This window comes from Sus scrofa, chromosome 7 (assembly GCF_054392235.1).
Source record: "Sus scrofa isolate SSC_HxYL_T2T_F1_AM1 chromosome 7, Sscrofa_HxYL_maternal_Yorkshire_Landrace_v2.0, whole genome shotgun sequence".
NCBI lineage: Eukaryota > Metazoa > Chordata > Mammalia > Artiodactyla > Suidae > Sus > Sus scrofa.
Window position 1 is genome coordinate 26,351,369 of NC_139389.1, and position 14,629 is coordinate 26,365,997.

At 38.6% G+C, this 14,629-nt stretch overlaps 1 protein-coding gene across 1 annotated transcript; it reads left to right on the forward strand.

The window, feature by feature from the left end:
- Window positions 1-976: 976 nt before the first annotated feature.
- On the forward strand, window positions 977-1,585 carry LOC146401444 (olfactory receptor 6N2-like). Its single transcript, XM_084970522.1, has one exon. It carries the CDS (start codon window positions 977-979, stop codon window positions 1,583-1,585), a length of 609 nt encoding a protein of 202 aa, XP_084826648.1.
- The last annotated feature ends 13,044 nt before the right edge of the window (window positions 1,586-14,629 follow it).

Here is a 14,629-nt window from a genome sequence, read left to right on the forward strand (position 1 = left end):
AAGACAGAGCTACTGTCCAGAACAGAAGGAGAAAAGTAAGATCCCATATCCTCTGCAAACCTGGAGGTTAAAGAATCTTAGGGTCGGAAAGCTCAAGGGTACACAATAACCAATCCTTAGAAATATTAGGTTTTGAATCACTTCACTGAACAGCAGAAATTGACACAGCATTGTAAACTGACTGTACTTCTTTTTTCATAAAAGAAATATTGTTAAATAATATAAAATTGCTATTTGGAGGTCAAAAAAGTTGATATCAACAATAATACAGGGTTCAACCCATACCTGGGGACAGGGTGTGCTACATGTTCACTCTAACTGGAGCCCCTGAAGCTGAGTCCTCTCCTCTACTCAATCTAAAAAGAATTCCTGAGAAATGTGGCATTTTAGGACCTAACTAAATGAGGAGAAAGAGAGAGAGAGTCTTGAATATTCAGTAAGCCTACTTTTAAAGTAGTCTCTGCTTTGGAGAAGCTGAGAAGCAGCCAAAGAGTGCATTAAAAGGAATACGGGGAGGGTGTGCAAGTCCAAATGGTGGAATAAAGCTGGAGAGGAAACCACATAACTGAGGACATCTCAAGATCTCCATGTGTCTTCTCCTTGCCTGGCTGATCCCCCAGGCTGAATGGAGAGAGCCAACAGCACGTTGGTCACTCAATTTGTCTTCGTGAGATTTTCCAACTCCCCACATCTCCAGCTGCTCTTTTTCCACCTCTTCCTCCTGGTCTACCTCTTATCTCTGGTGGGCAATGCACTCATTGTGCTCATTGTGGCCCTGGATGGGCACCTCCATACTCCCATGTACTTCTTTATCTGCAATCTCTCCTCGGTAGAGCTCTGGTACACCACGGTCACCGTGCCCAAAATGCTGGCCAATTTTCTCAGTTCCCCAGGGGTCATCTCAGTTCCCAACTGCATCACCCAGTACTACTTCTTCTTCTCTTTGGCTGCCACGGAGCTCTTCATTCTCACCACCATGGCCTTTGACCGCTATGCTGCCATCTGCCGACCACTCCACTACCCACTACTGCTCAGCCCTCAAACTTGTGGTATCCTGGCTGGGGTCTGCTGGTTTATGGGATTCCTCTGCCCCATGTTCCCCTCATTCCTCCTTGCAAAAACCTCCTTCTGTACCCCCAACCAGATCAACCACTTCTTCTGTGATGCCGATCAGATTTTCCGCCTTTCCTGCACAGACACATATGCCATCCAGGCTGTGGGCTATGCTTTTAGCACTGTCATTATCCTAGGGACGCTGGTCTTTACCATGGCTTCCTATGCCCAAATCCTGGCCACAATTCTTGGCATGGCCTCAGCTGCTGCCCGACGCAAGACCTTTTCCACGTGCACAGCCCACCTTTCTGTGGTCACCATCTACTTCGGCACACTCATATTCATGTATGTCCGCCCAGCAGTAAAATATGAGTCAAATATCAACAAGATTGTGGCTATCTTCTACTCAGTCATCACCCCACTTCTCAATCCTCTCATCTATACACTACGTAACAAGGATGTCAAGGAAGCCCTAAAGGTGTTGGTGTCCCGGATGCAAAAATTCTGCTGCCCAAGCAAGGAGACAAAGTGATAGAGCCACATGAGAAGCCAGAGAAAGCAAAGCTGGTGGAATATCCAACAGAAAATAATTCCTAACCACTGATTTTCACCTGTGCAATGTAGCTTTTTTAATCATTAGGTTTATAATTGTGCTTTGGGGAAATCATCTGTGTCACATTTTAAATGAAAAAGCTGCTCTTCCTGCCACCCAGTATGTCCTTTTGCTGCCTTCACTTTTTCAGCTTCTCCAGAGGAATGGATAATCTCATGTAAACATAAGCGCAGGGAAATGGCACAGGCTTTGTAGCCATGCATCTGGGTTATAAATCCAGCTCCTCCATTCACTATCATCAGTTAAGCATAAACTAGTAGGAGTTCTGCATGGGTAACAAAAGAACAAAGAATCAAACCCTTTTACTTCCCTTAGAGAAGTTCTGATGTTCAATTGACCTAGTAACATGTTAAGCAATGAACAAATGTTGGCTTATATAATTATATTGGTCTGTAGTTTTCTTGCCTTGTAGTGCTGTAATGAGCTATACTGTGCACCACCACCCCTAAAAATTCATATGTTGAAGCTTTAGGGTCCAGCGCTTCAGAATGTGACTGTATTTGGAGAAAGGGTCTTTAAAGAGATGATTAAGGTTAAATGAGGTCATTTGGATGGATTCAATCCAACATAATTAGTATCCTTTTAAGATGAGATTACTTAGTGATTACAATCAGTGTCTTAAATTTATAACAAAGTACTTTAAATAATCTTATTTTCCTTTTATTAAATTATAGTTGATGTATGATATAAGTTGCAGGTGTACAATATAATGATTCACAATTTTTTTTTAAGCTGCTTTTTTTTTTTTTTTATTATTTTCCCACTGTACAGCAAGGGGGTCAGGTCATCCTTAGATGTATACATTGCAGTTACAGTTTTTTCCCCCACCCTTTCTTCTGTTGCGACATGAGTATCTAGACATAGTTCTCAATGCTATTCAGCAGGATCTCCTTATAAATCTATTCTAGGTTGTGTCTGATAAGCCCAAGCTCCCGATCCCTCCCACTCCCTCCCCCTCCCATCAGGCAATCACAAGTCTCTTCTCCAAGTCCATGATTGTCTTTTCTGAGGAGATGTTCATTTGTGCTGGATATTAGATTCCAGTTATAAGTGATATCATATGGTATTTGTCTTTGTCTTTCTGGCTCATTTCACTCAGTATGAGATTCTCTAGTTCCATCCATGTTGCTGCAAATGGCATTATGTCATCCTTTTTTATGGCTGAGTAGTATTCCATTGTGTATATATATACCAAATCTTCCGAATCCAATCATCTGTCGATGGACATTTGGGTTGTTTCCATGTCCTGGCTATTGTGAATAGGGCTGCAATGAACATGCGGGTGCATGTGTCTCTTAAGTAGAGCTTTGTCCGGATAGATGCCCAAGAGTGGGATTGCAGGGTCATATGGAAGTTCTATGTATAGATTTCTAAGGTATCTCCAAACTGTTCTCCATAGTGGCTGTACCAGTTTACATTCCCACCAGCAGTGCAGGAGGGTTCCCTTTTCTCCACAGCCCCTCCAGCACTTGTTATTTGTGGATTTATTAATGATGGCCATTCTGACTGGTGTGAGGTGGTATCTCATGGTAGTTTTGATTTGCATTTCTCTTATAATCAGCGATGTTGAGCATTTTTTCATGTATTTGCTGGCCATCTGTATATCTTCCTTGGAGAAATGTCTATTCAGGTCTTTTGCCCATTTTTCCATTGATTGATTGGCTTTTTTGCTGTTGAGTTGTAGAAGTTGCTTGTATATTCTAGAGATTAAGCCCTTGTCAGTTGCATCATTTGAAACTACTTTCTCCCATTCTGTAAGTTGTCTTTTTGTTTTCTTTTGGGTTTCCTTTGCTGTGCAAAAGCTTTTCAGTTTGATGAGGTCCCATGGGTTTATTTTTGCTCTAATTTCTATTGCTTTGGGAGACTGACCTGAGAAAATATTCATGATGTTGATGTCAGAGAGTGTTTTGCCTATGTTTTCTTCTAGGAGTTTGATGGTGTCCTGTCGTATATTTAAGTCTTTCAGCCATTTGGAGTTTATTTTTGTGCATGGTGTGAGGGTGTGTTCTAGTTTCATTGCTTTGCATACAGCTGTCCAGGTTTCCCAGCAATGCTTGCTGAATAGACTTTCCTTTTCCCATTTGATGTTCCTGCCTCCCTTGTCAAAGATTAATTGACCATAGGTGTCAGGGTTTATTTCCGGATTCTCTATTCTGTTCCATTGGTCTGTCTGTCTGTTTTGATACCAGTACCACACTGTTTTGATGACTGTGGCTTTGTAGTATTTCTTGAAGTCTGGGAGAGTTATGCCTCCTGCTTGGTTTTTGTTTCTCAGGATTGCTTTGGCCATTCTGGGTCTTTTGTGGTTCCATATAAAGGTTTGGATTGTTTGTTCTAGTTCTGTGAACAATGTCATGGGTAATTTGATAGGGATTGCATTGAATCTGTAGATTGCTTTGGGTAGGATGGCCATTTTCACAATATTGATTTTTCCAATCCAGGAACATGGAATATCTTTCCATTTCTTTACATCTTCTTTGATTTCTTTGATTAAAGTTTTATAGTTCTCGGCATATAGGTCCTTTACCTCTTTGGTCAGGTGTATTCCAAGGTATTTGATTTTGTGAGGTACAATTTTAAAAGGTATCGTATTTTTGTATTCCTTTTCTAATGTTTCATTGCTGGTATACAGAAATGCAACTGACTTCTGAATGTTAATCTTATATCCTGCCACTTTGCTGAATTTATTAATCAGTTCAAGGAGTTTTGGGGTTGAGTCCTTAGGGTTTTCTAGGTATAGTATCATGTCATCTGCATACAGTGACAGTTTGATCTCTTCTCTTCCTATATGGATGCCTTTGATTTCTTTTGTTTGTCTAATTGCTGTGGCTAAGACTTCCAAAACGATGTTGAAGAGCAGTGGTGAGAGTGGGCATCCCTGTCTTGTTCCAGATTTGAGTGAGAAGGCTTTCAGTTTTTCCCCATTGAGGATTATATTTGCTGTGGGTTTCTCATAAATGGCTTTGATTATATTCAGGAATGTTCCCTCTATACCCACTTTGGCGAGGGTCTTGATCATGAATGGATGTTGAACTTTGTCAAATGCTTTTTCTGCGTCTATTGAGATGATCATATGATTTTTGACCTTTTTTTTGTTAATGTGGTGTATGATGCTGATTGATTTGCGTATATTGAACCATCCTTGTGAACCTGGGACAAACCCAACCTGGTCATGGTGTATAATTTTTTTGATATGTTGTTGGATTCGGTTGGCTAAGATTTTGTTGAGAATTTTTGCATCTATATTCATCAATGATATTGGCCGATAGTTTTCTTTTTTGGTGGTATCTCTGCCTGGTTTTGGAATGAGGGTGATGGTGGCCTCATAGAATGTCTTTGGGAGTATTCCTTCTTCTTCAACCTTTTGAAAGAGTTTAAGGAGGATGGGCACCAATTCTTCTTTATATGTTTGATAGAATTCACCTGTGAAGCCATCTGGTCCTGGACTTTTATTTGTAGGGAGTGATTTTATGACCTCTTCAATTTCATTTCTAGTGATCGGTCTGTTCAGTTGGTCTGTTTCTGCTTGATTCAGTTTTGGCAAGCTGTAAGATTCTAGAAAATTGTCCATTTCTTCCAGATTGTCAAACTTGTTGCCATACAGTTGTTCATAATATTCTCTTATGGTTTTTTGTATTTCTGCTGTATCCGTTGTGATTTCTCCTTTTTCATTTATAATTTTGGTGATTTGGGTTCTTTCTCTCCTCTTTTTAGTGAGTCTGGCCAGGGGTTTGTCAATTTTGTTCACCTTTTCAAAGAACCAGCTCTTGGTTTTATTAATTTTCTCTATTGTTTTTTGAGTCGCTATTTTATTGATTTCTTCTTTGATCTTTATAATTTCCTTCCTTCTGCTGACTTTAGGACTATTTTGTTCTTCTTTTTCTAATTCGTTTAGGTGGAGGGTTAAGTTGTCAATTTGGGATCTTTCTTCTTTTTTGAGAAAGGCCTGTATTGCCATAAATTTCCCTCTGAGCACTGCTTTCGCAGCATCCCATAGATTTTGAGAGGTTGTGTCTTCATTATCATTTGTTTCAAGATAGTTTGTAATTTCCTTCTTGATTTCCTCATTGACCCATTGGTTTTTTAGTAGCATGTTGTTGAGTCTCCATGGAGTAGGTTTTTTCTCTTTGCTTTTCCCATGGTTGATTTCTAATTTCATGGCATTGTGGTCAGAGAAGATACGTGAGATAATTTCTACGCTCCTAAATTTATTGAGATTCGCTTTGTGTCCCAATATGTGGTCGATTCTTGAGAATGTTCCATGAGCATTTGAGAAGAATGTGTATTCTGCTTTTTTTGGATGTAGTGTCCTGAAGATATCAATTAAGTCTAACTTTTCTATTGTTTCCTTTAGGATCTCTGTTGCTTTATTGGTTTTCTGCCTAGAGGATCTGTCCATTGATGTGAGGGGGGTATTAAGGTCTCCTACTATGATTATATTCTCATCAATATCTCCCTTTATGTCTGTTAATATTTGTTGTATGTATCTGGGTGCTCCTGTATTTGGGGCATATATGTTGAAGATAGTAACATCCTCTCCTTGGATGGATCCCTTAATCATTAAGTAGTGTCCTTCTTTGTCTTTCTTTATGTCTTTTGTTTTAAAGTCTATTTTGTCTGATATGAGCGTTGCGACTCCTGCTTTTCTGTCATGTCTATTGGCGTGAAACATTTTTCCCCACCCTTTCACTTTCAATCTATATGTATCTTTTGTCCTAAGGTGAGTTTCTTGTAGGCAGCATATTGAAGGTTTTTGCCTTTTTATCCACTCAGCCACTCTGTGTCTTTTGATTGGGGCATTCAGTCCATTGACATTTAAGGTGATAATTGATAGATGATTATTTATTGCCATTTGAACCTCGTGTTCCAGTTGATTCTATGGTTCTCCATTTTTTTTTTTTTTTTTTTTTTGGTTGGATGGTCTCCTGTTATTATCTGCTTGAGTGGTTTTTTTTTTCATTTTTTTCAAATGCAATATTTGGTTTTGGCTTGTGATTGCCCTGTTTTTTAAGTATGCTAACCCCTTCCCATAAATGTGTGTTTTAGCCTGATGGTCCTGTAAGTTCAAACACTTCATTACTATATTAAAATTAAGAAGAGAGACATACATACAAACAAAAAGGGTTATTTACCTCCTGACATCCCTTGCCCACATTTTATGGTTATGATGACTCTTTTTTATTTTTTTCTTTTTAATTTTATTTTGTTTGAAGCATGTTCATGACTAAATCTGTATGCTGGCTTATTTGAGTGACTGCTCTCTGATTGCAATTTCCTCAGTCCTAGTTCTTCCTCTTCTTCTTCTTCTTTTTTTTTTTTTTCTTTGCTTTTTTCTTCCCTTTCCTTCCTTTCTTTTTGGTTTAGAGAAGCCCTTTCAATATTTCCTTTAACCTGGGTTTTGTGTTGCTGTATTCTTTAAGTTTTTGTTTGTTGGGAAAAATTTTTATTTCCCCTTCTATTTTAAATGATATTCTTGCTGGATAGAGTATTCTAGGTTGCATATTTTTTCCTTTGAGCACTTTAAATATCTCTTGCCATTCCCTCCTGGCCTGTAGTGTTTCTGTAGAGAAATCAGCTGATATTCTTATGGGGGTTCCCTTGTAGGTAACATTCTGTTTTTCTCTTGCTGCCTTGAGGATCCTCTCTTTATCACTAACTTTTGCCATTTTTATTATGATGTGTCTTGGTGTGGGTCTGTTTGGGTTCAGTTTGTTTGGGGCCCTCTGTGCTTCTTGTATCTTGAATCCAGTATCCTTTAGATTTGGGAAGTTTCCAGCAATAATTTCTTCAAATATATTTTCCATTCCCTTATCTTTTTCTACTCCTTCTGGAATTCCTATTATGCGTAGATTGGCCCGCTTTATATTATCCCATAGGTCTCTTATATTGCTTTCCAGTTTTTTGATTCGGTTTTCTGTCTGTTGACCAGATTGAGTGATTTCCATTATTCTATCTTCCATATCACTGATTCGTTCTTCTGCATTATTCATTCTGGTTTTTACTGCCCCTAGTTCAGTTTGCATCTCTGCAAATGAATGTTCTAGTTTTTCTTGGCTCCTCCTTATATTTTCTAGTTCCTTTCTGAGGGTATCTGCATTACTGTTCATATCTTCTCTTAATTCCTTCAGTATTTTCACTATTTCTCTTTTGAACTCCAGGTCTGTCAGACTGCCGAGATCTGTTTCATTGTTGACTGTTTTAGGTGAGTTCTCCTGTTGGTTTGACTGGGGGTGGTTTCTCAGCTTCTTCATCTTGCTTGTTGTTTTCTTTCTCCTGAGGGAGTTGTACTCTCCGTGATCGGGCAGTGTTTGCCTTGTCACTACCATGGAATATTTCCTGAGGGCTGGCGTTGTTGGTCAATCTTTTTTGAGGCAGTGTGGCTTTTCTGGAGTGTTTATGGGGCTAACAGTGTTTCTTTGAAGCAAAGTAGGACTTCCTGAGGGCAGACAGGACTGAGAGATCCACACCGCGATGGTAGCAGATTTCACTTGGCCATGCAGAGCTTGCTCTGGTGTTTTTAGGCTGTGGGGTTCTTGCAGGGGGTTGGCGGTGTTGGGCAGCTGCTTTTTAGGGGTGCATCACCCCCTAGGGGCTGGAGCAGCTATCTGGGGCACTGAGAACCTGAGAGGCTCTTCCCTACGGCAGCCCAACTCAGAAGGACAGCCTGAGAATGTAGGCGGATCTTTTCACAGTCTGGCTGAGCTTGTTGCAGCTTTTCTGGGCTGCAGGGGGTCCTGCCTGGAGCTGGCAGTCCTATGCAGCTGGTCCACTAGAGCATCCCCGGGGGGCTTGGGCAGGTAGCAGGGCCGTTGGAAACCGAAGAGGCTCCTCCCTGGGGCGACCCGACTCAGAAAAACCGACCGAGAATTAGGCCGATCTATTCACAGCCTGGCTAAGCTTGTTCTAGCTTTTCTAGGCTGCAGGCCTTTTCTCGGGGGCTGGTGCTGTTTGGTGCTGGTCTGCGGAAGTGTAGCCCCTCCAAAGGGCAAGCAGGCCTGTGCAGGGACAGCCCCTGCGGTGGTAGGCTTCAGGCAATTGTTGAGGCCAGCCCTCCTGGATGGCAGGCAGCCCCAGGTCCGGATTCACAATTTTTTAAGTTTATACTCCATTTATAAAATGGAGTATCATATTATAAAATATTGACTATATTCCCTATGTTGTATAATATGTCCTTGTAGCTTATTTTATACCAAATAGTTTGTACCTCTTACTCCCCTACAACGATATTGCCCCTCCCTCCTTCCCTCTCCCCACTGATGACCGACCACTAGTTTGTTCTCTATATCTGTGAGTCTGTTTCTTCTTTGTTATATTCACTAGTTTGTTAATTTTTTTTAGATTCCACATAGAAGTGATATACAGTACTTGTCTTTCTCTGTCTGACTTATTTCAATTATTATAATGCCCTCCAAGTCCATCCATATTGACGAAAAGGGCAAAATTTCATTCTTATTATGACTGAGTAGTATTCCATTGTGTATATACGCCACATCTCCTTTATCCATTCATCTCTTGATGGTCACTTACATTGCTTCCATACCTTGGCAATTGTAAATAATGCTGCTATGAACACTGGGGAATGTGTATCTTATCAAATTAGTGTTTTGAGGTGTTAGGGAACATAGACCCAGAAGCGGAACTGCTCTTAGTTTTATTTTTAGTTTTTTGAGAAACAAGCATGACTATTCTTCACGCTGTCTACACCAATTTACATTCCTACCAATAGTGTACAAGGGTTCCTTTTTCTCCAAATCCATACCAATATTTGTTATTTGTGGTTTTTTTTAATGATAGCCATTCTGACAGGTATGAAGTGATAGGTCATTCTGACAGGTATGAAGTGATAGGTCATTCTGACAGGTATGAAGTGATAGGTCCCCAAAAATAAGTCCAGGACAAGTAGGTTCACAGGAGAATCCTACCAAAAACTTAAAGAAGAATCACTACTAATCTTTCTCAAACTCCAAAAAATTAGAAGAGGAGAAAACACTTTCAAACTCATTTTATGAGGCCAGCATTACTCTAATACCAAAACTGGATAAGAACACCACAAGAAAAGAAAATTATAAGCCAGTATCTTTGATAAAGAGAGATGCAAAAATCCTGAAGAAAATATTAGCAAACTGAATTCAACAATTAATTTAAAGGATCATACACTATGATCTCGTGGGATTCATTGCAGGGATACAAGAATCATTCGACATCCACAAATCAAACAATGTAATATACCACATTAACCAAAAGAAGGATAAAAAACATATGACCATCTCAATAGACACATGAAAAACACTGGACAAAATTCAATATCCACGTATGATAAAAAAACTCTCAATGAAGTGGGCAGAGATGGAACATACCTGAACATAATGTTAACATACATATGACAAGCCCACAGCTAACATCACACTCAACTATGAAAAGATAAAAGCTTTTCCTCTAAGATTAGTAAAAAAAAAACATAGATGCCCATCCTTGCCACTTTATTCAACATAGTATTGGAAGTCGTAAATAGAGCATAAGGCAAGAAAGAGAAGCAAAAGACATCCAAATTGGAAAGGAAGAAATAAAACTGTCACTATTTGGGAGTTCTCATTGTGATGCAGAGGAAATTAATCTGACTAGTATCCCTGAGGATGTGAGTTCGATCCCTGGCCTCGCTCAGTGGGTCGGGGATCCAGTGTTGCCATGAGCTGTGGTGTATGTTACATACATGGCTGGGATCTCGCATTGAAGTGGCTGTGGCATAGGCCGGCAGCTGTAGCTCCAATTCAACCCCCAGCCTGGGAACTTCCATATGCCATGGTGTGGCCCTAAAAATCAAAAATCAAAAGAAAAAAGAAAAAAAAACTGAAGGTATTTGCAGATGACATACTATATATAGAAAACCCAAAGACTGCACCAAAAAAGATGTTAGAACGAATAAATGAATTCTGAAAAGTCACAGGATACAAAGTCAATATACAAAAAGTTGTATTTTTATGCACTACTAATGAACTATCAGAAAGAAAAATTAAGAAAGCAATCCCATTTACGATTGCCTCACAAAAAAATAAGATTCATAGGAATTAAATTTAACTAAAGAGGTAAAAGACCTGTACATTGAAAATTATGACTTTGATGAATGAAGCCGAAGAAGACACAACTGAAAGATATTCTATGCTTATCTTGTAATTATTTACACATGCTAGGAAAACACCTGATACACAAGCTTTATCATATCTAGGAAACTGTACAAGAACATAATAAAAACAAAACAAAACAAAATCCAAATGATAATAGTGCAGAGAAACTTCTCAAGAAATAAATGAAGGAGTTCCCATCGTGGTGCAGTGGTTAACGAATCCGACTAGGAACCATGAGATTGCAGGTTCGATCCCTGCCCTTGCTCAGTGGGTTAACGATCCGGCGTTGCTGTGAGCTGTGGTGTAGGTTGCAGATGCGGCTCGGATCCCACGTTGCTGTGGCTCTGGTGTAGGCCGGTGGCTACAGCTCCAATTAGACCCCTAGCCTGGGAACCTCCATATGCTGCGGGAGCGGCCCAAGAAATGGCAAAAAGACAAAAAAAAAAAAAAAAAAAAAAAAGAAAAAAAAAGAAAAGAAGAAAAAGGAAGAAATGAAAAGATCAAAGCATGAGAAATTATGGACAAGTTTTCCAAGAAAATGACATTTATCTGCTCATCAAGATCAAGAATATGTTTATTTCTGTTTTATATCACACTTCTCTGTAGAATAACTGATACATATAAAGGACTCTATGAATGGTTATCAAATAAGTTGATTACTGAACAAAGTCAACAGCAATTAGATAAATAAAAATTGCATTATTACCTTCATAAGAATATTAGAACATCTACAGTAATAGAAAGAAGAAACTCATGAGAAAGGAGAAGAAAATTAAAATGGCTGAACCAGAGATATTACAGGAGAGCTAAGAGAAGCAATTGCTCTGAACGTTTTCTCTGACATGTTTTTGAAAGGTCACCCCAGACTTTTTGCAACCTTAGAAACAGAGTTCAAAACAACAGATTAATTACTTATGTGAAAAGCTCTCTCCACTGGAAAGCCAAATTTGCTTGGAGACTCAAGTCCTCAGAGACATTAAAGAGATACCAAATCAAAGAGCACCTTCCTCAGGAGGGATACACCATGTAGAGAAAGGAGAAAATAAGTCATCAAAGACCATCTGCCTTTATCACTGGTTATTGCTCCAAATAAAAAGACATTATTCAGATAACATCTCTAGGAAACATTGAAAGAACCACTAAGGTGAACTAACCAAGGACTCTACAGCTGCAAAAGAATTCCAGTGTGTGAGCTTGTATTTAGAAGAGGGATTATTGAATATGATTATATTTTGACAGAATTTAGATTTATTATATATCTGGGTGTATTTATATTTTTATGTTCAATGTGTTTTCACATTCTAGTTTGGTTTTTTTAATTTTTTAAGGTATAGTTGATTTACAATATTTCTTCAATTTCTGCTGTATAGTGAAGTGACCCAGCCATACATATACACACACATATATATACATACATTCTTTTCATACTATCTTCAATGTTTCAAGAGACTGTACCCAATTCCCTGTGCTGTACAGTAGGACCTGATTACTTATCCATTCTAAATGTAACAGTTTGCATCTACCAACCCCAATCTCCCCATCTCTCCCACTGCCCCCTGGCAAACACAAGCCTGCTCTCCATGACATAATCTGCTTCTGTTTTGTAGATAAAATCATTTGTGCCATATTTTAGATTCCACAAATAAGTGATATCGTATTGTATTTGTCTTTCTGACTTATGTCACTTAGGATGAGAATCTCTCGCTCCATCTCTGTTGCTGCAAGTGGCATTATTTTGTCCTTTCTATGGGTGAGTAGCATTCCATTGTGTGTATATACACATTTTTTTAACCCATTCATCTGTCAATGGACATTTGGGTTTTTTCCAGGTCTTGGCTATTGCGAATAGTGCTTCAATAGTATTTTTCGAATGAAAATTTTATCCAGATATATGCCCAGGAGTTGGTTTGCTGGATCATATGGTAGTTTTATATTTAGTATTCTGAGGAACCTCCATACTATTTTCCATAGTGGTTATACCAATTTACATTCCCACTAATGGTGAAGGAGGGTTCCCTTTTCTCCACATCCTCTCCAGCACTTGGTATTTGTTGACTTGCTAATGATACTCATTCTGACCAGTGTGAAGCAGTACCTCACTGTAGCTTTGATTTGCATTTCTCTAATAATTAGTGATGTTGAGCATTTTTTCATGTGCCTACTGGCCATATCTATATCTTCTTTGGAGAATGTCTATTTTTCACCTGGGTTTCTTGGTTTTTTTTAACTGCTGTTGAGTTGTATGAGTTGTTTGTATATTTTGGAGATTAAGCCCTTGTTGGTTACACCGGTTTGCAAAGATTTCCTCCCATTCTGTAGCCTATCTTTCATCTTTTTAATGGTTTCCTTTACTGTGCAAAAGCTTTAGAGTTTATATAGGTCCTGTTGATTTATTTTTGTCTTTATTGTCATTATTCTAGGAGGTGAATCAGACAAGATGTTGCTGTGATTTATGTCAAAGAGTGTTCTGCTTATGTTTTCCTCTAGGAGTTTTATAGTATCTGGCCTTACATTTATGTCTTTAATCCATTTTGAGTTTCTTTTTGTGTATGGTATTAGAGAATGGTCTAATTTCATTCTTTTACATGCAGCTGTCCGTTTCCAGCACCACTTATTGAAGAGACTGTCTTTCCCCCACTGTATGCTCTTGCCTTCTTTGTCGTAGATTAGTTGACCATAGTTTCTTGGGTTTATTTCTGTGCTTTCTATCCTGTTTCATTCATCTATGTTTCTGGTTTTGGGCCAGTACCATACTGTCTTGATGACTGTAGCTTTGTAGTATAGCGTAGCATAGTAATTCCCTTTGAATTCAGGGAGCCCCATTCCTCCAGTTCCATTTTTTCTTTTCAATGTTGCTTTGGCTATTCGGGGTCTTTTGTGTTTCCATACAAATTTTAAAATATTTTGTTCTAGTTCTGTGAAGAATATAATTGGTAATTTGAAAGGGTGTATACTGAATCTGTAGATTGCCTTGGGTAGTATAGTCATTTTGTGATTCTTCTAATCCAAGAGCATGGTATATCTTTCCATCTGTTTGTGCCGTCTTTGATTTCTTTTATCAGCATCCTATAGTTTTCAGAGTACAGGTCTTTTGTCTCTTTAGGTAGGTTAATTCCTTGGTATTTTATTCTTTTTGATGTGATACTAAATAGGATGGTTTCCCTAATTTCTCTTTCTGATCTTTCATTGTTAGTATATAGAAATGCAATTGATTTCTGTGTATCAATTTTATATCTTGAAACTTTATCAAAGTCATTGATGAGCTCTAACAGTTTTCTTATAGTGTTTTCAAGATTTTCTAGGTATAGTATCATGTCATCACATTCATTGTTATCTGTAATGATATTTGTATGTGTATAAATACATGATTTATTTGTGACCTTAGATGAATCTAGAATCAGGATATTGGCCTATTTTTCTGCGCTTCTGATTAGAAATGCAATATGTTAGTGTGTGGCTTTGTAGAGTTTATGTATGTGGTTTGGGGTTTTGCATATGTGTTATGGTAAAAGGGGATAAAGTTTGTGAGGCTGTAAAATGCAGAAATAAGCAACCAAGAAAGATCTTATCTCCTTCCTGATTACCTTTACAAACTAGAGAGAGCCTCACTCCTTTGGATAATTAAACTGCTTAACTCCCTACAGGAGGTTGAAAGAGATGATCTTTCCAATTTTTTCACTCCCCTTTGAAAACCATGAAAATGATCTAATGGCAAAATGATAGAAAAAAAATAAGAAAGGTTGAGTGGATTTGGTAACCAAAGAAAGCTCTGGGAAAGGGGGAAAGGGGTAAAAATTGTGTCACAGAGGAGAAAAGTTGAGAGAAAAGGAAAGAGAACATA